The sequence below is a fragment of the Onychomys torridus genome, chromosome 21 (assembly GCF_903995425.1).
Source record: "Onychomys torridus chromosome 21, mOncTor1.1, whole genome shotgun sequence".
NCBI classification, from domain to species: domain Eukaryota; kingdom Metazoa; phylum Chordata; class Mammalia; order Rodentia; family Cricetidae; genus Onychomys; species Onychomys torridus.
Genome location: NC_050463.1, coordinates 35,845,619 through 35,869,773, shown reverse-complemented (window position 1 = coordinate 35,869,773; position 24,155 = coordinate 35,845,619). Strand labels below are relative to the sequence as shown.

At 40.2% G+C, this 24,155-nt stretch overlaps 1 protein-coding gene across 2 annotated transcripts in view; it reads right to left on the bottom strand.

Annotated features, from left to right (window-relative positions):
• Positions 1-24,155, bottom strand: part of Atad2b (ATPase family AAA domain containing 2B) — a 129,238-nt gene that overhangs the window by 91,899 nt on the left and 13,184 nt on the right. For both annotated transcript variants that reach the window (XM_036170652.1, XM_036170653.1), the window contains exons 2-9: positions 19,840-19,991; positions 17,665-17,714; positions 17,111-17,264; positions 12,903-13,005; positions 11,714-11,822; positions 9,497-9,613; positions 4,009-4,084; positions 1,263-1,361 (exon numbers count right to left, since the gene is read on the bottom strand). In XM_036170652.1, coding sequence (XP_036026545.1) covers positions 1,263-1,361; positions 4,009-4,084; positions 9,497-9,613; positions 11,714-11,822; positions 12,903-13,005; positions 17,111-17,264; positions 17,665-17,714; positions 19,840-19,991 — 860 coding nt within the window. The remainder of the gene's footprint in view (positions 1-1,262; positions 1,362-4,008; positions 4,085-9,496; positions 9,614-11,713; positions 11,823-12,902; positions 13,006-17,110; positions 17,265-17,664; positions 17,715-19,839; positions 19,992-24,155) is intronic.

The window sequence follows — 24,155 nt, the reverse complement described above, 5'->3', positions numbered from 1 at the left end:
GAAATCTTGTTTCAAAAAACAAAAAACAAAAAACAAAAACAAAAACAAAAAAAAAAAATGAGGGAAGGAAGGAAAAAAAGGAAGAAAGGAAGAAAACTTAGCTTTTTAAAAGGTAACTGTGATACTTGCTGCAGTTTAGTTATCTGTTTACTAAATTATTCTACTTAAGTAAAGATCACCAAAGGCAGACAATAAAACAAAATGAAGTTTATTTTTAAAAAAAGCCAAAACTGCTGTGTTGAATGGTGCATTCAGTAGGCTTCGGGTAGGACATTTAATTCAATGCCAGCCTAGGCTATGTAACAGAACCTCATTTAAAAACAAAAAAACAGAGGCTCCTGAAATAACCATATTAAAAAGAGTACCCTTCTCTGAATGTTATACTCATTATAAGTGTGAACTCAGCCTCATGAAATGGACGGGAGCTGGAAGGAAATACAGAAGGAGAGATAGCACTACCTCACAGGCTAACCTGATGTCCTTGCTTCTCCCTCCTTTTCCTATTCAGGATCAGGTGACTTTAGTACTTACAGACTTAAGGGACCTATCCAAGATTAGATTCCCCCTATAAAAATTATAAGGTAGCACTGCCTTCAGTCAAAAAATATTTAAAATACTGGGGCTGAAGAAATGCTCAGCAGTTAGGAACACTGGCTGCTCTTGCAGAAGACCCAGGTTCAGTTCTCAACATCCTCATGGCAGATCACAGTCATCTGTAACTCCAGTTCCAGGAATCTAATGCCCTCTTCTGGCCTCCATGGGCACCAACTGTGCACATGGTGCACATATGCACTTGCATGCAAACACATATATAAAATAAAAACAAATAAATAAAGCTAGCAAAATGACTCAGGAGGTAAAGGAATGTATTATCAAACCTGAGATGGGTTCAACATGGGTGCACAACATGTCAGAAGGTGAGAACTGATTCTGAAAATTGCTAATAAACACACACACACACACACACACACACACACACACACAATTGTACAACATTTAAAATATTAGCATTAACAAAATGCCATTATAAATAAGAAACATTTTGCTTGTTTGTTTTGTTTTTCGAGACAGAGTTTCTTTGGCTGTCTTAGAACTTGCCTTGCAGACCAGGCTGGTCTCAAACTCAGAGATCTACCTGCCTCTGCCAACTGAGTGCTGGGATTAAAAGAATGCACTACCACACCCAGAGAAACATTTTTAAAAAGAAGAAAAAAGCGTTTTTTCTCTTCTACCATAGAGGGAACACTAAAACATGGACTAACCTGTTTCTGGCTCTTGCCATGCTTTTTGATTTTCTTCTTTCAAAGCGTTCTTCGTCAGAAGAAGTTGTGTCACTACTGTGAATGGCATGCTTCTTCCTCCTGTTGGAAAGGAAACTATTAAAGCCAATACTACGGTGTCCAACAGCTTTCAAACTTGGGTCTTCCGTGTCTGTCACAGTGTGTGTGACTGCTTGCGTTGGTGGTGGTGCTCCTGTGAATGCAGAGTACCTACTCCACCACGGAGCTGACCTGGTCTTCTGTTGCATTGTAAAGCACATTCTTGTTGTAGCTCTAATTAGCCCAAGAGGAAAACCCACTGTCTCACTCAGCAAATGTCTATTCAGATCACTGTCTTCATGCAGTTCACATCTCACTAGGAACAAAGGTTAAGCTCCACAGAGCAGAATAAAAATAAGAACAGAACACCTATAGTTTTTCAAATATAAAGTTTTAAAAGATAGTCAAATTAGAGACTATGTCATTGTAAAAGTATCAAAATCTCAAAGAACGGGACATTGGTCTTCTTTATTCTTCTTTTCCCAACTTATCAGAAATAGTTCAATCATTTTTAAAAGTAAATACACTGTTCACAGAAAAAATAAAGGCTTTTACTTCCTACCTTGTTTGAAACTTTACCAAATACGTAAAATATTTTTAAGGAAAAAGAAAATACTTAGCCAGGCATGATAGTATACATCTGTAGTCCTAGGTATTTGGGAAAAGCATGAGCTAAGAGGCTCTCTTGAGCCCAAGAAACCTGCCTGGACAACATAATAAGATCCTATCTCAAAATAAGTGATAAGAGAGCTGGAGAGATGGCTCAGCAGTTAAGAGTACTGGCAGCTCTTCTAGAGGACCCAGGTTCAGTTCCCAGTAATCACATGGAGGCTCGCAGATGTCTGTAACTCTAGTTCTAGGGGATCCAAGGCCCTCTTCAGACCTCCAGAGGCACCAGGCATTAATAGTGCACAGACATACATAAAATAATAATTATCTAAAAAAACTAAATAATTTATAATCAGAAGCATATTAAGGAATGACTAGACAACACATTATATTAAAGTCATTCCAAAGAAGAAATAAATAGTGTTAAATTATTATATAACTGGCCAAGCACTTTGGCATTCACTTTTAATCCCAGCATTTGGCAGGCAGAGGTAGGCAGATCTGTGAGTTTGAAGCCAGCATGGTCTACAGAGTAAGTTCCAGCACAGTCAGGCCTATATAGACAAATCTTATCTCAAAAACAAAAAACAAAAACCAAAAAAAATTACATAACTGGTCTAGAATCTAAAATAATTTTAAAAAGTTATCACATTGCATCCCTTCAACATGTCTAGACTGAATTTATCATAACCAAATGAAATTCTTCATTCTTTACATTGTATACTTCAAGATTCAGACACAAACAATAAAAAAGAATCAGACTTAAAACCTTCTGGTTGGTTATAGTGGTATATCCCTAGTCATCCCCGCACATAGGAAATGGGGAGAAGTGAGTCCTAGGCATCATGCTCTATGGTGAGACCTTGTTTCAAATACATAAATAAATAAGCTTCTACACCACAAAGGAAACAAATTACCAGAGTAAAGAGACAGCCTAGGGGTTGGGGATACCAGAGTAAAGAGACAGCCTAGGGGTTGGGGATTTAGCTCAGTGGTAGAGCAAGCAAGCGCAAGGCCCTGGGTTCGATCTTCAACTCCACAAAAAAAGAAAAAAGAAAAAGAAAGAGACAGCCTAGAGAAAGAGAAAAGCCTTGCCAGCAATTTATCAAATGGGGGTTACTCTCCAGAATATGTTAAAAAAAAAAAAAAATCAAAAAATTAAACACAAAAAGACTATATAATAGTCCAATCTATAAATAGGCATTATGGAAGAAGAAGCAACATGGTTACCACAAATTCAAAGCCAGGGTGATATAGAAAGGAATTGCCTCGAAAATTTAATAAATAAAAATAAAATGATACATTTTTAAACTTATGTACCTACTAGCTTTGTTTTGTTTTAAGGATAAAAAGTGGGAAAGTGGCAGCCAGGCGGTGGTGGTGCACGCCTTTAATCCCAGCACTAGGGAGGCAGAGCCAGGTGGATCTCTGTGAGTTCGAGGCCTGCCTGGTCTACAGAGCGAAATCCGGGACAGGCACCAAAACTACACAGAGAAACCCTGTCTTGGGAAGGAAAAAAAAAAAAAGTGGAGGTAAAGTGTCAAAGACCTATTACCCAAGTATGGCTGGCACAAGCATCTGTATTCCCAGCTAGTAGGAGGCTGAGGCAGGAGAATCACTTGAGAAAGTAGCTTCAGGCAAGCCTGGGCAACAAAGCAAGACCAGCTTTCTCAAGGGGAAATAAAATGGTCAATGTCTCAAAGAAGGACATCATGGGCCATTCACCACTCAACTCTTAAGAGATAAGAGGCTGTGTTGCTTAAGGATAGGAAAGTTAAAATTTATTTAAAAATTAAATTTAAGGAGTTGTTGGGGACTTAGTTCAGTGGTAGGCTGCTTGCATAGCAAGCACAAGGCCCTGGGTTCAGTCCTCAGCTGGGGGGGTGGGGAATTAAATTTAAAAGTAAACTGTGAACCAAAACCAAGTCACGTGTAGGAGAAGTGTTAGTCACTAATGAGAAAAAAAAACAGAAAACAGCCAGGAATAAAGGGAAGGAAGGAAGGAAGGATATAATTAAGTCTCTCCTTTTCTCATCAACAGATGTAAACATTCTCTTATCTCAAATCAAACACAGCTTACCTGATATGGCTTCTTCTTGCTGGGGATCTGTGAATATCAAACAGTGTGTTTTCCCTCTTTTTTTGATGAGCTGGTACTGAAAGAAGAAGACAGGTACAATAACTAATAGTAAACTAATAAGTACATGCACTAAAGGAGCATAAATTGCCTCTGTCAACTTTCTATGAGAACCTAGCCATGTATCTTCCACTTCCACACTCTTGTCTGAAAGCATAACAAAGACAAACACTTTTTGTTAGTACTATTTTGCTTCAAACAAACACTCTAAATAGATGTTAAGCTAATATTTCCAAAAGTATAGTCCATTTTTAAAACTTTTTAGTAGGGAACAAAGCAGCATAATAATATTCCCAGTAATAATCCCCCACAAAAACCTAAGTATGAAAGAACAAATCTTCATGCATGAAAATACCTTCACAGGCCAGGTGTGGTGGCGCACACCTTTAATCCTAGCACTCAGGAGGCAGAGGCAGGTATATCTCTGAGTTCGAGGCCAGCCCGGTCTATAAAGCGAGTTCCAAGGCAACCAGGACTGTTTGTTACACAGAAAAATTCTGTCTTGAAAAACTAAAAAAGAAAATACCTTCACAAGAGCTAAGAAACCAGGTTAGGAATCACAGTACTTGGCTACAGAATGATATTAAAATATGCATTAGAAAGGTAGGAAGGAAAAGTTTACATTGCCTGCCTCATACCACCCTCATCTCCAAGCAGCAGAGCACAAACAGGGAGTTAAAAAGAAGCACAGGACTTTGACTTCATCCCAAATAAACTCTCCGTTGAGTTGCCTTTGGTCACAGTACTTTATCACGTTAGCACAAAAGTAGCTAAGACAGCAGCTGCTGCAATGGGGCTGATGCTATGAAGAACCTGACCACGCTGGTTTCAAAAAGGCTGTAGAAGTGGGACAGACTCTGGGCTAGGAAATCCACTAACTGCTGCAATCAGAGCTAAAGGGGCCACTCTAGCTGGAGCCTAAAGACAATGATGTCAGCATGCTGACAGCAAGGCAAACTGTAGAGGCCTGGCTCAAGAGGTTTCATCTCCTAGCAACTGGGCTAGAAGCCATCCATGTGGCATTTTGTAAAGAATCTGGCTGCCTTCCTTCTGCTAATGTCCTAAAAATTTGTCTGACATTACATTTAAAAGTAATAAACTCATTTCTGTGGTGGAGAAAATTTCAAGACAGTATAGGATTGACTCAGTGTCAAAGTAATTACCTGATAACTTGTATGCAGATCTACAATAAAAAATTTTAAAAACATAAAAAAAGCAAGGAGGAGAGGAAGAAATACTAAATGTACAGTTTGGAAGAAAAAGAGCACCAGGAAGCTTAATATAACATCCAAGTCATCTGCTGAAAGAGAGATTGCAATCATTAAGGAGAGACCCGCTCTGCATTGGAACAATGGGAAAGGTGTCTTCAGGGCACGACCATACCCAGCCGTGGTAGTTTGAGTAAGATGTCCCCTATAAGTCTCAGGTATTTGAGTACTTGATCCCCAGGTGGTGGATGTTTAGGAAGCAATGAAGTGATATGCTCTCTATGCCTTCTGCTTGTGAATCAAGATCTAAGTGTTCAACTGCTGCTCCAGCCTCCTCCTACCATGCGATCACTTTGTCAGCACGGACTCTAGCCCTCTGGAACAGTAAGCCCAATTAAACTCTTGTATAGTTGCCTTGGTCTTGGTGCTTTATCACAGCAACAGAAAAATAACTTACGACAGCAGCCAAGCTTCTGACTTGGGATAGTAAAAAGCCTAAGGGATTGCTTCCCCCTAGAAAGCAACTGTTTCAGTATAGTAAAGCTGCTACTAATGTGGTTGAAGTGAGTGAGATTCTAACCCAAGATGGAAGCCAAACTTGGTAGTGTCATCCACATGGTCCTAGCTTTGGAGGCATTAAAACTGCAAGAGTGACTTTCTCATTCCCTGGCCATCTCGGCAGTTGATCTTGGTTGGGGGCTGTCCTGCACCTAAGGCAGGAAAATGGTGGCCACAAAGAAAACAGAAAAAGTCTCTGGAGTCAACCAACTCTAGGCTCCAATTCATTATGAAAAATGAAAAATATGTTCTAGGATACAAACAGACTCTAAAGATGATCAGACAGAACAAAGTGAAATTGGTTCTCCTCCTCACCAACAAGTGCCCAGCTTTGAGGAAATCTGAAATAGAATTATACTGTGTTGGCTAAAACTGGTGTCCATCACTACAGTGGCAATAATACTGAATTGAACACAGCATATAGGAAAATACTACAGAATATGCACACTAGCTACCAACAACCCAGGTGATTCTGATACTATTAGAAGCATGCCAGAACCAGGAAACTTTTCCTTTAATAAACTTTATCAGAGCTCCTTTAAAAAAAAAAAAAATCCAATGATATCTACATGAACAACCTGGACAAGAGTAGGAGAAATGAAGGGCAAGGTTTGAGGGAAGGGAGGCTTGGGGGAGCAGGAGATCCCATCTGGATCAGGAACAGAAAGGGAGAACAAGGAATGGTAGACCATGATGGATGAGGACCACATGAGAACAGGAGTGGGCAGAGTGCTGGAGAGGTCCCCTGAGGTCCACAGTGACGCATCCTCTGTACACTGCTGTCAGTGGTCGAGAGAAAGCCTGATCTGACATAGTCTGGTGATCAGATGGCCAAACACCCTGACAGTCAGGCTGGAACTCTCATCCAGTGACTGATGGAAGTGGATGCAGAGATCCTCAGCCAGGCCCCAGGTGGAACTCCAGGTGTCCAGTTATCGAGAAGGAGGAGGGACTGTGGGAGCGTGAATTGTTAAGCCCAGGATTGGAAAAAGCACAGGGACGAAAGACCAGACAAACGGAAGCACATGAATTGTGAACCAAAGGCTGTGGAGCCCCCAGCTGGATCAGGCCCTCTGGGTAAGTGAGACAGCTGAGTGGCTTGGACTGTTTGGGAGGCATCCAGGCTGTGGGACCTAGACCTGTCCTTAGTGCATGAGCTGGCTGTTTGGAACCTGGGGCTCACACAGGGACACTTTGCTCAGCCTGGAAGGAGGGGACTGGACCTGCCTGTACTGAATCCACCAAGTTTAAATGAATCCCCAGGGGAGTCTTGGCCCTGGAGGAGATGGGGATGGAGGGGAGGGGATGGAGGGAAGGTGGGGGTGGAGGCGGGAGAGGGGAGGACAGGGGAACCCATGGCTAATATGTAAAATTAAAACACAAATATAATTTAAAAAAAGTAGGGGGGGAAATCCAAGAGTGAACCTGTTGTAGATTATTCCTCTACAGTTCCAGAGAGCCACTGAGACCAAGCATCATGTAGTAATGCAAAGTAAATGCAAACTAGTGGAAGCCCATGAACTGTGGACTGGAGGCTGTGGAGCCCCCATGGGACTGGACTAGGCCCTCTGGATACAGAAGATAGTTGTTTGGCTCGAACTGTTTGGGGGGGTACCCAGGCAGGGGGATCAGGATCTGTCCCTGGTCTATGGGCAGGCTTCTGGAATCTGGTGCCTGTGGTGTGACACCTTGCACAGCCTTGGTGCAGTGGGAAGGGGCTTGGACCTGCCTAGGCTCAGTGTGCTGGGCTCTGCTGACTCCCCATAGGAGACTTCAATTTGGGGGATGTGGGGATGCAGGGTGGCTTAGGAATGAGGGCTGGGTGGTGGGAGGAGGGAGGAGAGAGGGTCTGTGGATAGCATGTGGAGTGCCTCTGCCTCCTACTGCTGGAATTAAAGTATTTGCCTGCTTGTCTTGCTTTTTTTATTAAAGTCTCATGCTCTTATATAGTCCTACTGGCCTCAAAATCTAGTTCCTTCTTCCGCCCCAGACTTGGAGTAATGATATTAAAGATATGCACCACCACACCTGGATTTATAACAACCAATAACCAAAAGCTAGAATTAACCCATTAAAAAATGAATAATAAGACAGTTGTGATGGCTCACACCTATAAGCATTACAATAATTATGCTGAGTGAAAGAAAAGACAAAAATGTAGTATTTTAGTATTTCAAAGTTAAGTATGGTGGCTTGTGCCTATAATTCCACCATTTGGGAGACTGAGGAAGGAAGTCTGAGGCCACCCTAAGCTATATAGTAAATTCCAGACCAATCTAGGCTGATAATGAGACTATTCCAAAAAATTAAAATGAAAACAAGCAAATACTTATAATTTCATTTATACAAAATAAAAAACACATAAAGCTGATTTAAGGTGACAGGAAATAGATTTAGGTAAGTATCCAAAGACTAATACAAGGGTGACACATATGACAGAGTAGAATACACATAGGAATGAGGAAATCTGGGGGGCTGGGCATTGTCATCTGTTCATTGTCTCGATTATGGTAATATCTTCACAGGCATGTACATATTACAGAACTTGCCAAATGTAGAATACAAATACATGCTTTGGACATTATTTCAATTAGATTCAGAAAAAGAAAAAAAGCAAACAAACCAAAACATCAGAATAATGCTTCCCAACCTTTTTCTACCAGAACACACTCTCTCATTAGTGACAGTTGAACAATGACTCCTAACAAGAATAGAGGGATGTCTGAACACTTAAACAGGTTCTAGAGAGAATTAGCATACCTCTGCCAATCACTATTTTAGAGTTTAAAATTCTAAGTAAAGGGGCTCTAGAGGTGGGTCAGTGGTTAAAAGCACTAGCTGCTCTTCCAGAGGACCCTAGTTTGAGTCCCAGAACTCACATGGCAGCTCACAACCATCTATAACTCCAATTCCAGGGAATCTAATGTCCTCTGCTGGCACCTGTGTAGACGTACAGGCATACATGTATGCACAGACACACTTGCAGGCAAAATACCCATACACATTAAAACAATTTTTTTTTGAGACAAGGTCTCTCTACATAGTCCTGGCTACCCTAGAACTCTATGTAGACCACTTTAGCCTCAAACTCACAGAGACCCACTTGCCTCTGCCTCTTGAGTGCTGGGATTAAAGAACTGTCAAAATAATTTTTTTTTTTTAAATTGTAAGTAAAAAGGATTCTTGAAAACACTATACTAAGTGAAGAAAGGGTAAATAAAATATCACAAATACTGTCTCAATGACAAAGCACTTGCCCAGAATGCACAAAACCCTACATTTAATTCCTGGGAACAAGACAAAAACACAGAATAAAACATACAGGCAAATCTACACACACAGGAACGAGAGGAGGAGGAACAAGCGATGACACTGTGATCACACACCTTGACCACCAGCTGCAGATATACACACAAGTATGAAGGAAACGATGCACAGGACTTACAAGAGGTTTCATTATTGTACACTCAGCACTGCTGTTTCGTTGTTTTTTTTTAAAAGGGGGTCTTGCCAAAGATGAATACCTTGCCTCAAGCAATCCTTTAACTTCAGCTTCCTGAACAGCAAAGACCACAGGACCACACTGAGCTCAGAAAAATGTTCTTTTTTCAGAGCAGTGGAAAGCTACTACTCAGTTAGAGAAGAAAAGGTTTAGAGTCACCTACCTATTGGTGGTGCTTGGTATCGATCCACTGTTTTTCTCTGTCTCAAATTATATGGCCTATCATTTTCTTCTCCTTCTGCCTCTTCAACTTCTATGTCTCCATCCTCCTCTTGAGATTCTAGTTTCCATAATGAAAAGAGGAAAACACTTTAATCCACAGGGATGCTCCTATTCTACAACTGAGTATTTACTTTTATCCATTATCTTTTTTTCTACACAAGTGACATCTTTAAAATGTTATCAATTTATGTAAGATAATAGCATAAACTAGCATAACCAAAAATAAACCCAGGTAAATATAAAAGCAAAAAAGTTCTTCTTACCAATAACCAATACAGTTCTCTGAGAAAATAAACCACTGTGATGGTCTAGTGGTGTACACCTTTGATCCCTTTGATACCAACACTCAGAGGCAGAGGCAGGCAGATCTCTGTGAGTTTGATGCCAACCTGGTCTACAAAGCAAGTTCTAGGACAGTCAGACCCTGCCTCAAAATTAATTAATGGATGTATGAATGGATAGATGGATGGATGGATGGATGGATGGATGGATGGACGGACGGACAGACGGACAAGTGAATGAATGAAGAATAACAAGCCACTAGTTATCATACCCAGTGTCTTGATTTTCTTGCGGTTTGTTTTTTTGTTTTTTGTTTTTTAAAAAAATTAAGACAAAACATACAAAATGAAAATAAATAAAATCTGTTTTTTTCCCCTGAGGTAGCATGTAGATTAGACCAGCCTTGAAATGACAGAGACCCTCCTGCTTCTGCCTTCTGAATGCTAGGATTGAAGATGTGTGCCAACAACCAGGATCTATCCTTGGTGCATGAACTGGCTTTTGGAGCCCATTCCCAATGGTGGAATAGATTGCTCAGCCTTAATGCAGGGGTGAGGGGCTTGGGCCTGCCTCAACTTGAAGTGCCAGGCTTTGTTGACTCTCCATGGGAGGCCTTACCCTCTCTGAGGAGTGGATAAGGGGTATGGTAGAGGGGGTGTAGAGAGGGAGCCAAAGGAGGGGAGGGAGAGAGAACTGTGGTTGGGATGTAAAATTTTTGAAAAGAGTTTATACAACAGCACACTGTGTACTATGAACACAAATTACAAAGATGACATATTTACTTCGGAACCTCTACATATTCAGTTAATGTATGTAAAGGCAAAAATCACATTACTGATGGGCGGTGATGGCACACGCCTTTAATCCCAGCACTCGGGAGGCAGAGCCAGGGGTATCTCTGCGAGTTCGAGGCCAGCCTGGTCTACAAAGCGAGTTCCAGGAAAGGTGCAAAGGAACACAGAGAAACCCTGTCTTGAAAAACAAACAAACAAACAAAAAAATCACATTACCAATCTGTCTCACCTACACTAATTGTCTCCAAAGGATGCATTATAAAGGTTCTAGCTATATCAACAATAATGTTTATTCAATAAATACCTTCGTTAGAAATATGAGCTCTAAAACGAGGCAATGCTTTAATGCCTTTAATCCCACACTCAAAGGCAGAGGCAGGTGGATCTCTCTGAGTGTGAGGCCAGCCTGGCATACAGAATAAGTTCCAGGACAGCCAGGGCTATTACACAGAGAAACCCTGTCTTGGGGGGAAAAATCTGACAAATATATTAAATATAGAATTTGAGAAATACATGTAGTCTTCTTTACCTGAGATCTACAAACAGTGGGAGTCACCCTGAAGAAGAGTACCCTGGAAAGAGCCAATGTGCTTTTTGCACATTCCTAGTTCCAGCCCTACAAATTCACTATGTTCTTAAGTTCCGACCTAAACAAGTGAAAGGCAAAAACACTACAGATCCTTCCACTACTATTACATTTCCATTTTTCTCTATTTATATTTCAGTCTATAACAAAATTTGAAATCTAAAGAAGCAGAGACGTGGAGGCCATGGACAGGAGAATGAGCTTCTAGTTAGAAGGTGCCCTCAGTAAAACAAGAGGCTAATCCACTGGGCAGTCTAGCCCACAGCAAAACTTCCCACACTGAGAACCCAAGGACTACCAATAGCCTCTTCATTTGCCAACTGAAGGAAATGAAAATTCAGATGCCAGATGAATTTATATTTCTTCAAATTATACACTATAGAGCTAAAAGGAAGAAAACAAAAGCAAAACAGCCATACTCTAATTACATAGCTATTGGGTCTAGTCTTCCCTCCCAACAGTTTGCTAGTTTTCCATCACACGGTGCTTTACAGACCTTCTTCCTCGCCCTCAGTAGACACCTCATGATGATTCTGTATCCCATAACTATTTCTTCTCAGTGATTTTCTCCGCCTTTTTACTCTTGAATACATATCCATATTTTCCTTTTAAAGAAAAAAAATTGTCACATATTAACATAGCATTAATTCTGTTATAAGTAACATTCAATATGTTAAGCATTCTTGCTCAGTATAATTTACTGAGCATCTACTTGCAAGCCATGAAAAAATGAGCTTCCTAAACTCAACAAGTATACAGGAAAAAAGGAAGAAACACTAGAAATTAGGATATGACTTAGTTCATAAAGTCGTTTAACATATGAAAGGCCATAGATTCAACCGCATGGGGAAAACTGAGGAGAAGAAAAGGAAATTGGGATGAGGGGTTTGAAGAGGAAGCAGCAGCAGCCAGTAGAGAGCAAGCAGTAAAATACCAAAGCAAGAATGAAGAGGAATAAATAATTGTTCATTTAAAAAATCTGACATCCAGGGACAGGGAAGATGGCTCAGCAATTAATGACACTGGCTGCCCTTCCAGAGGAAGAGGGTTCAATTCCCATCATCCACATGGCAGCTCACAACTATAAATAATCTCTAGTCCCAGGGTGTCTGACACCCTCACAAAGACATACATGCAGGCAAAACACCAATGCACATAAAATAAAAATAATTTTTTTAAACGTGCTGTTGGGCTGGGAATGTAGCTCAGTTGGTAGCGTGTTTGCCTTACGTGCACAAAGCCCTGGGTTCCATCTGCAGCACTCCATAAACCAGGCATGATGATAGCACATGCCTGGAAGCAGGAGATTAGAAGTTCAAGGCCATCACTGGCAACATACCAGCAGAGGGGAGGGGAGGGGAGGAGAGGAGGAAGGAGGAAAGGGAGGGAGAAAGGGAGGGGTCTACTGCTGCTCATCCTCTTTCTGGACTCCTAATTCTTTGCAAGTATAAAGACTACTTGTAGGGCTGGAGTGACTACTCTTCCTCCAGAGAGCGCTAGCTCGCTTCTCAGCACGCACATGAGGGATTCACAACCGTGACTCTAGCTCCAGGGAATCCAGTGCCCTCTTCTGGCTCTGTGTACACCCACGCACACAAACAAATATATACATGAATAAAAACCAGAAAGACAACTAGAAGAGGAAAGAAAATACTTGCAAAGGTTTTCACAGCTAACATACTCACAAATTCTGTATCTGTCCACATTCGAAGCCTTTCTACTTCTCCTGATCGACGGTTTCGTCGGATATTAATATTATCCATTTCTTGTAATACGGCTTCAGCAGTACTACAATCATATAATAAAGAGAGTTTAGACAATAGTGGACACATAGATCATATCAAATACATTATAGGGCTCAACAAACTAGTACTAAACTATCTCTTGATATGTAACTATGTACAATACCTTAACTGAATAACTTTCATAACCAGAATTCAAAACACAATTCCCAGTTTATAAAACAAGATGGCCAGGTCAATGGAGCACACCTTTAATCCCAGCATAAAGAAGCAGAGTTAGGGCTGGAGAGATGGCTCAGCCACTAAGAGCACTGTGAGCGCTCTTCCAGAGGTCCTGAGTTCAATTCCCAGCACCCACATGGTGGCTCAACAACCACTTGTAACAAGGTCTGGCGCCCTCTTCTGGCCTGCAGGGACACGTGCAGGCAGAATACTGTATACTTAATAAATGAATAAATGATTAAATAAATAAATAAATCCTTTTAAAAAAAAAAAAAAGAAGAAGAAGAAGAAGAAGCAGAGTTAAGTGGATCTCTGAGTTCAAAACCAGGCTGGTTCACATAGTTCAGGGTCAGCTAGGACTAAACTGTGCTGTATTAAAAGGAGGAATTGTTCTATTAGAGGACAATTCCCAACACCCATATCTGGTACTCACAAACAAGTATAATAACTCTAGCCCCAAGGGATCCAAAGGCCTCTTCTGCTCTTCACTGGTATTGTATATATGTTGCATAAAAACACAACACATGTAAAAGTTAAAATACTTTTACTTTTAAATAAGAAATGAAAAACATCTTCAACTTTTATATATTTATTAAAATTTCTAAATTATAAACCTTTTGTTTATAAAGCTCAAAATAAATAAGCATATATTTGTTTTAATAAACTTCAAGGGTTCTAATATTTATTTTTTAATTTATAAATTAAAATGTTTGATTAATAAAATTAATTAATTTAATTTAAAATTACAAAACTAAGCCAAGCGTGGTGGTGAATACCATTCATCTCAACACTCAGGAGGCAGAGAGAGATGGGTAACTATAATTCAAGACCAGCCTTATCTACGTAGTGAGACCTGCTGCAAGAAAGGAGAGGGCTGGAGAGACGGCTCAGGTTAGGAGCACTGGCTGCTCTTCCGGAGGGCCCGGGTAAACAACTCCTATATTCATGGTACTAAGGGGGGAAACTGAATCTTTTAATGTGAAGTTGTGAATATAAATATATATATATATATATATGTATGTATATATATAAAAGTTTAAGCCAATGAGGTTCATTAAACAAATATTTTTAAATTAAAGTAAAACACTGACATCTAAAAAATTCAGAATAATATCTTAGCAATTTTTATTTAGTTTTTTGTTTGTTTGTTTTATTAGGTTTTCTTAGGGAGGTTTCACAACAGAGCAACCCAAACTGGCCTAGAACTTGCTGTATAGTCCAAACTAGCTTTGAACTTAAGATTTTTTTTTTTTTTTTTTTTTTCTTGAGACAGGGTTTTTCTCTGCAACAGTCCTGGCTGTCTTGGTACTCACTATATAGATCAGGCTGGCCTCCAACTCATAGAGATCCACCTGCCTCTGCCTCCTGGGTGCAGGGATTAAAGGTGTGTGGCATGCTTTGAGATCTTCTTGACTAAGCCTCTGGCACTACCACATCTAGCTGTGTTAAACTTCTATCAAACTCTTCCATAACATCTAGTGCATGACTAGATCCTGTTCTATGGCACTTACGAATAATAACTTATACCCAAATTTAGCATTAACCTCTCTCTCTAGTCCACAGTAAGACACTGTAAAGCCTAAGAAGATGATATAGGTATGGTCTGACTATGCTTCCAAGTTCTAGTTGAGAACTTAATCTTCAATGCAAGAAGGGACAGGACATTACAAGGTGACAAGGGAAGCTCAAGAGGCGGCTCGGCAGTTCAGAGCACTAGTTGCTTTTCCAGGGGACCCAGGTTTGATCCCAGCACCCACATGGCATACAATTATCCTTAACTCCAGCCCTAAGGGATCCAGCACCCCATTCTGGCCTCCTGGCCTCCACACACAGGGAAGATATTTAGATTCAGGCAAAACACTCATACACATAAAAAAATAAATAGTAATTAGTTCACAGATGCCTGCCCTCTGGAGGCAGAGGCAGGAGGATCTCTGAGTTGGGGGCCAGCTTGGTCTACAAAGCAAGTTCTTGGATGGAGGTATGGATGGATGGACGGACGGACAGTAGACAGACAGCAAGTTCTAGGATAGCCTACACAAAGAGACATCTCAAAAAAAAAAACAAAATACAAAAACAGTTCACTGTCCCTAGCAAGTAGAGAAAAGCAAAATGAAAACAACTTTGATTTCATCTTGCCCCAGTCAGGATGGTAAAGACCAATAAAACAACCAATAACAAATGTTGGAAGAGTGTGAAAAAAAAGAGAGCCCACCTTCATTATTGGTGGGATTGCAAACTGGTATAACCACTCCAGATATCAGTGTGGAGAATTATCAAAAAAGCTAAAAATACATCTACCAAATAACCAACCACACCACGCCTTGGCATATGCCCACAGGACCCGGCATCCTACTCCACAGATAATTGCTCAGCCATGTTCACTGCTGCTCTGTTCACAATAGCGAGGAAATGTAAACAACCTCCATGTCCTTCAACTGAGGGGTGGACAACAAGGCTGTGATCCATACACACAATGCAATAATATTCAGCTAAAAATTACATTTTTTGTCTTTATAAATTTCAGTCTGTTATAGTAGCAGAAAAAGGACTAAAGCAATGTATAATGTACAATGAAAAATAGTTTCATGGATGTAGTTAGGCTTGGTGCCTCAACCACACAGCTATAAAATTAAATTAATAGCCTTAAAACACCAATTTATTATCTTGGTGAAGAAAAGTTAGCATTTACTACTTATCAGTAATAGAACTTAATATTGTCTGAAAACCTAGTGTGGTGGCACACACCTTTAATCACAGCACCCAAGAGGCAGAGGCAGCTAGATATCTGACTTCAAAGCCAGCCTGGTCTACAGAGCAAGTTCCAGGATAGCCAGGGATTCACAGAGAAACCCTGTCTCCAAAAAAAAAAAAAAAAAAAAACTAATAATAATATTTAAGTAAGTAAATATTAAAGAACTGTAACAGTGGCAATTAAATATAACTAGTTTTCATTAACCAAAGTTAAACAGATAAAATTTTATCATCACAGCCAAGCGGTGGTGGTACACGCCTTTAATGCCAGCACTCTGGTCTATGGAATTCCAGGACAGCTGGCTCTACACAGAGAAACCCTGTCTCAAAAAAAAGAAAAAAAAAACCACAAATTTATATTAAATCCACTGGCCAGACAAAACGTGTTAACCTAAGTGGTTTTAAAAGATATGGGTTGCGGATTTAGGTCAGTGGTAGTGCGCTTGCCTAGCAAGCGCAAGGCCCTGGGTTCGATCCTCAGCTCCAAAAAAAAAAAAAAAAAAAGATATGGTGCATGCCTGTGATGTCAGCATTGAGGAAGTTGAGGTAAGTGTCCATTACACCTCATACCACCCCTCTAAAACAGCAGGACCAGGGAGATGGCCCAGTGCTGCTACACAACATGTAGACTTGAGTTCATGTAAAGTGGGAACAGTACCCATGTTTACAAAACCAAAGTCAACAGCGACATGTGTGCGCAGGGAAGTGAAAAAAGGGAGATTCCCTGGAGCCAACAGCCAATCTAGCTGTTTGGTTTGCAGTAGGTTCAGTTACAGACTATGTCTCAAAAATGAAGGTGTAGAGCAGTTGAGGAAGACACTTGGGGCTGGAGAGATGGCTCAGCAGTTAAGAACACTGGCTGCTCTTCCAGAGGTCCTGAATTCAATTCCCAGCAACCACATGGTGGCTCACAACCATCTGTAATGAGATCTGGTGCCCTCTTCTGGCCTGCAAGCATGCATGTAGTCAGAACACTGTATACATAATAAATAAATAAATCTTAAAAAAAAAAAAAAAAGAGGAAGACACTCACTGTCAACCTCTGATCTCCACCAGCACATACACCTCCCCATACCCAGTCAAACAAATGTGCACACATACACAACACATGCATACACAAAAAGCTTAAAAGTCAAAAGACTACATGAAATTGCTTAATGCATAAACACTCATACCTATTTACTAGTTGATCAAATAATAAACTCTGATTCACACTTTCAAATCTGTTTTTCCTGGACCGACAACTTTTTCTGACTTCCATGTCACCATTTATACATGAAAGGTCGCCATCTCCTTTCTTTTCCCCTCGAAGGGGATGGCTTCGAAGGGCTGCAAGAGAGATATTTCCATTTCAGAGTGCACAGTACAGAAAAATAGAAAATAGGAAAAAAAAATTTAAAGGCTACAAAAACTGAACATAACCTCTTAAATGGCTTTAATATTAAACAATCAAAATGTTCAATTTTAATATTTTTGCTATGAATGAAATCCAATCATTTCCAGCTATGTGCTAAAAATACTATTAAATTATTCTAAGGGGTTAGAATATATAGCTCAGAAGTAAGAAACTTTTGGGCCATGCAGGAGGACCACTGTTCAACCCCCAGTACCAAAAAAAAATTTTACATTTACAAAAGTAAATGGCTACACTTTTTCCACTTTCATGCTTAACCTAACACCACTTTAAGAATTTCAATATTAATAACCAATTTCCCAGCAGGATACTCACACAAGCTACTATGTCCGTTTGGTAGTGTAGCACCAGGCTGAGACGTTAACCTAGAATATAAATATATTTAATACGCAGATATATCAATATTTGTTTAGATAAGCAAAAAAATGAATAATGCTGTAATTATTCATCTTTAAAATGTTAATATATTATTTTTCACAAAATAACATTTTTTACTTTGGTAACATAACAATAAAAAAAATATACTAGCTAAAAGACATTTCATTAGTTCAAGAAAAACTTTAATAACAAATTATAAACTGAATTAACTTTGTTGTCAACTGTACTAATTCAAATCCTATTAAGAGATTAAGGTTAAGCAGCATAAATTTAACCAAGACCATAAGGAGTCATGGCAATAGACAACTATAGTCTTCATTAAGGGAATAAATTCCAAGCTATGACACATATATTTAAACAAACTGTAAGAGAAGGAAAAAATACTTAGATATAAACATTTAATAATTTTTTCAAACTATAATCTACTTTAGAAAACACACACATACACAAAGACCTATTCCCCTTCTCTCTGAAAAACAAATAAAAAGTCTGTATTAATAGACTCTCAAAAATAAAATTTCTTGTTTAGCACCTTTGTACACCATATACATGATACTCCAGGCATATGGATATAAATATAAAGCAATTGATATAACACATGTATTCTAACATGTTGCTGCTGCAAAATGCTTTTCTGGAATGCTCCAAAATCATTCTCTAAATCAACTTAAAACTACAGAAGAATCACTTTTATTACTTCATAAGTACACTTTGGCATTGGCCCCAACATAACATTAACTCAGTTTATTTGCAAATTATCAGTTTATTCACAGGTCTTGATGCCAAATAAATTTTGGATGGATGTAGCTACAAATGATTAAAATTTTATATCATTAAATTATTCACAATAAGAGGCAATCCTCAAATCATTCCACAAAAAAAAAAAAAAAAAGTAAAGCTTTTCTGAACAACATAACATCACTGGGACAAAAAGGAAAAAAAAAAAGCACAGTAAGGTTCAGTTCTGCTCTAAAGGAGACAGAGCATACTCGGCTCTTATTTTGTTGCTTTTTAAACAAGAGTGCTGGGGGCCGGGCTGTGGTGGCGCACACTTTTAATCCCAGCACTCGGGAGACAGAGGCAGGCAAATCTCTGAGTTCGAGGCCAGCCTGGGCTACAGAGCAAGATCCAGGACAGGCACCAAAACTACACAGAGAAACCCTGTCTCAAAAAACAAAAACAAAGGGGGATGTGCTCAAATTCTCAGCATTGCATAAGCCCTACCCCTACCCCAAACCCAAAGTACCATCATCACCTCACCAGGAGGTGGAGGCAAAGGACAACAAAAATTCCAAGCACTCCAAGAGCCTGACAGCAATAGCCATTGGCATCATTTCTCTTTATAAAGAAGAGCTGGGCACAGTAGTTCATTCCTGTAACACCAGCACTTGGGAGTTAAGAAGCAGGAAGACCCAGAGTTCAAGGCCAGCCTTGATAGACAAGGAGTTCTAGGCTAGCCTAGGTTATAGGAGACTCTGTATCAAATAAAAGCCAGGTGGTAGTAAGCACCTGCCTTTATCAGATCTCTGAGTTCAAGAGCGGCCTGGTCTACAGAGTGAGTTCCAGGACAGCTAGAGCTGTTACAGCGAGATACTCTGTCTCTAGATAGATAGATAGATAGATAGATAGATAGATAGATAGATAGATAGATAGGCAGGCCAGTGAGATGGCTCCATGGATAAAAATGCTTGCCATCAAGCCTAACAACCTAAATTTGATCACCGGGATCGACATGGTGGAAGAAGAGAACAGATTCCTAAAAGTTGTCCTTTACCTCCACATGCCCACTGCAGTGCACTTGTGCACATACCTATGTGCACAAACGAAATCAATGCTTAAAACAAGAAACCAGGAATCATAAATATGCATGTACATTCAAGACCCATCAAAATACTTATTCTTTTAGTGATAATAGTCGTTTCTGGTGCTTCTTATATGTCTTTATAAACAAATACATTTTACAGCATATTTGGAAAAATAAAATTGTGGGAAGTTTAAAATAAGTCTAAAATCAATTATAAATATGAGTACTTAAAAGAAACTCGTTTTTAAAGAAAATTAATGCCAATATCAAGGCCTGAATCACAAATAAAAACTGAATCCCCTTCTCACCTGGCCTGGCCGGTTGGTATGTTCCATTCCTCTCGCTGACCAGTACTTCGTGATTTTGATTTGTCTTTGCAAACAGAATCCGACTGTTTCAAAGTGCGTTTGGCTGGAGGAGATACGTGGCTATCACTTAAGCTACCATCAACTTCAGCTTTCTGAAAGACAGCAATAAAAATGTATGTAGTATTCCTATCAAAGTTAATATGCTTGGATAATGTTTTTTCTTTTAATTTATATATAGAGAGAATTTTAATCAGCCTGGTAACACTGTCTCAAAACATTACGAAGAAAAAGGGAAAGTTTACAACTGCTTGTGATATGTATTTATCTCTGTGACATCCCTCATGCTTGCTTAAATATTCCAGAATACAAATCCCAATGCAAGGACACTTTACTACCATGAAACCTTCCTTTTTAGGAAAGCCTAACACAGAGCCAATCCATTCAGATTTCACCAAGTTTCTCCACAACGTCTCCACACATTCAAGGTCCTATCAAGGAGCACAGTCAGATCTCCTCTTCCCTCACTTTGCAGCAAAGCTGATCTTTAATTCTCTTTAACCTTGACTGTGTAAGAATACAGTTTTGAACAGGGCGTGGTGGTGCACACCAGCGGAAGGCAGAGGCAGGCTGATCTCTGTGAGTTGGAGGCCAGCCTGGTCTACATAACAAATTCTAGGACAGCCAGGGCTACACAGAGAAACCCTGTCTCAAAAAACCACACCTGTAATCCTACCTCAGAGGCTAAGGCAAAAGGATTAACTCAGAAGTGAAACAGCCAGAACTACACAGTTTAGTTCTAGAGCTACACTACTGCAAGATCCTATCTCCAAAAACGACAAGAAACAATGGACAGGCATGGGGATGAAGGGGAAGGGGAAGGACAGACAGGTAACAGCTTTCAGTCTGGGTCTAGGTTATTTCCCTCATCATCGGATTGAGGCCGCACATTAGAAGGGATTTCATGAACATTGTGCTGTGCACACTGCACCTCGTTCCCCCATCACTTGGCCATGATCACCCGGGGAAGCTGGTATCTGAGGGTTTCCCCATTTGTTTCACTATATATGATTCTGATAACTTACCAATATCCAGACTTGGAAGCAAACCTTCACCCAAAACTTCACTATGACCGTGACTTTATTTTTCCAAGACAGGGTTTCTCTGTGTAACCCTGGCTGTCCTGGAACTCTGCAGACCAGGCTGGCCTCGAACTTAGAGCTCCGCCTGCCTCTGCTTCCCAAGTGTAGTGGCTCTGGTCTACCCACACCACTCTTTCCACATTCTTAGTGGGCATTCTGCCCTCCTTCCCCACTCAGCTCATTTCTATCAAGTACAGACTCACAGATTCTCTATACCACAAATCCTAACACTTGACTCGGGTTTTGGTGCTCAAATTATGTAAGATTTGGCCAATGGGAGCCCCTCAAAAAGTGATTCCTGGCCGGGCCGTGGTGGCACACGCCTTTAATCCCAGCACTTGGGAGGCAGAGCCAGGTGGATCTCTGAGTTCGAGGCCAGCCTAGTCTCCAGGAAAGCTACACAGAGAAACCCTGCCTCAAAAAACCAAAAAAAAAAAAAAAAAAAAGGGACACACCCCATCATTTTGAATATATTTTTACAGAAGAATTTTCAGAATTTTCCCTTTCTGGCTCTATAAATCATCATTTCTGCAAGGAACCCTGGTTCCTTTTGGTAAAAGATGGTATTGAGAAAGCAACAGTACTTGCTGTTACTGGCGTCTCTCTGCTGGTGAGCCCTCTCAGAAAAGAGAACCACAAATACTAAGCACAAAAATATACATATCTATTTCTAAAACCATACATAAGTAATAAAAAAAAATGGGCTTATCCCAACACTGCAATGTCCTATCCCACATCTTAATTCCACCTAGTCTCTTCCTCGTCTATACTTATAAACCCTTCTCAGATATAAACCTGGCTTCTATTATTATCAATACATTTATTTAACCAGGCATGGTGGCTCATACATGTAATCCCAAAACTAGGAAACTGGGACAGAAGGATTTCAGCCCAACCTGCCTCTGTCTGTCTGTCTCTCTCTCTCTACAGACAGACAGACATAGATATTATAGATGATAGATAGATAGATAGATAGATAGATAGATAGACAGACAGACAGACAGACAGAGATAAAGCAGGGAGAGCAACAGAAGCTAGACATGGTGATGCGCACCTGTACAGCATGTGGAAGGTGGAGTCAGGTGGACCAGGAGTTCAAGGTTAGCCTCCTCTGCTAAATGAGATCCAGGCTCAAAAAAATGGCCCTAGGTTTGATCTGCAGCACCATAGAACGAGAAAAAGGTATCATATGCCCTTCTAGGTAAGTATTTCAAAGGCATACATAACCAGCAACAATATGCCTAACATAAAAATATTTAAGAAAATCCAAATCTAGGCACAGAAGACTGAGGCAGGAGGCTGCTTAAAGGGTCATGGGCAGCCTGGGAAACAGGAAGAAGACCGTCTCAAGAAAATTATAATCCTCTAGAAAAATCTAATTGTTTCCTTTTATGCTATACATTTAAGAAATGCACTAAAATTATCCAATTTATAAATACATGTCTTCCTATTTTCCCAGAGCAAGAAATCTATATTACAGTAGGAGCTAAGAAGGTAGCTCAGTGGTAGTGCTCAGTGTCCATGAATTACGACGAAGAAAAAGAAAAGTTACCAGAAAATATATGATTAAAGGTGTCCATGTACATTCTAAAGACATCCATTTAATAGAAAATTTTTTCCTAAAGCCACACTAGCCTCAAACTCACAGAGATCTTCCTGTCTTTGCCATCCAAGTGCTGGATTCGATGTGTGTGCGCCACCCGCCTGACGCCATCTACTTTTTCAACATTTCTTCTTACCCTGCAAACCACCCCATGCACTTCTCCCTGCTTTCCCTCACGTTCATGGCCTCTTTTTTCATTATTTGTTATTGCATTTGTGATGTACATGCATATACATATATCATATTCCTAAACATAATCTGCTCAGTCCTTGTGTTACTAGTATGTATGTTTTCAGGGCTGACCATTTGGCACGGGACAACCAATTGGTGTGCTCTTCCCCAGGGAAGCACAGCCCTCCTGTTCCAGCTCCTCCGCCGTGTATAGTTCTTTGTGAGGACTGAGGCTTCATCGGATTTTTCCAGTCCAGTTTCTCATGTACAGTGGTGTCATCCTTATTCAGCTCGTGTTTGGGTAGTCCTTTGGTGAGACTTTATGGTCATAGCTTCTGACATTACTAGAAGACACAATATCACAGCAACCTGTCCCCTCTACTCCACAATGGACCCTGAGGCTTAGGTTCAGGAGTGTTTCTAGTGTATCCACTGGGACTGGGCCCTACGACTAAGTTTCCTGTGCTGGCTGTGGTTTCCTGTAGTGGTCTCCATCTATTGCTTTATATGAACTGTTTCTAAGGCCACAAGTACTAATCCTGACGACACAAAAAGCAACTACAAAAATCCCAGCAGCAAGAAAAACTCAAGTTCAAGGCTAGTCTAGGCTGCAAATACTAAGAGGTTCAGAGATAAGTCAACTAGATAGCCCAAGATTATCTGGCTAGTAAATTACAAAAAAAAAAAAAAAAAAAAAAAAACACCTAGGAGCTGGTAATAATATCGAATGCCTTTGACTCCATCACTGGAGAAGGAGAAGAAAGCAGATCTCTTGTGAATTTGAGGCCAACCTGGTCTACATAGTGAGTTCCAGGCTACATGGTAAAATGTTCCCTCAAAAGCAAAAAGAAAAGAAAGAAAAATCTTAAAAGAGGAGGATGGGGGAGGGGAAAGTGGGGAGGTGGAAGGGAGGGAGGGAGAGAGACAACTATATTTTGACCCTTTCATTCCTAGAATAATTTTCTTGATTCTATCTCAGAAACTCCACTATATTATACCTATGGTCTCACAAAAGAAAAAATGCCTTAAAAGCCACCTAAGTCAATGATTCCTCCAAGATATTCACACTATCAGTATATTATGAAGACCAACAAGATATGGATCATGAGTCTAGGAGATATTAAAAACAGAATCTGAGGCTGGAGTGATGGCTTAGTGGTTAAAAGCACTAGCTGCTCTTGCAGAGAATCAGGGTTCAATTCCCAGCACCCACATGGTAACTCATCACCATCTGTAACTCCAGTTCCAGGAGATGCAACACATTCTTCTGGCCTCCACAGGCACAAGGACACGTGATACACAGACATACATGCAGGCAAAATGCCCATAGACATAAAATGAAAAATAATTTTAAAAGTTAAGGGGAAAAAAAAGAAAACACAAAATCTGCTGAGCCTTGTGGC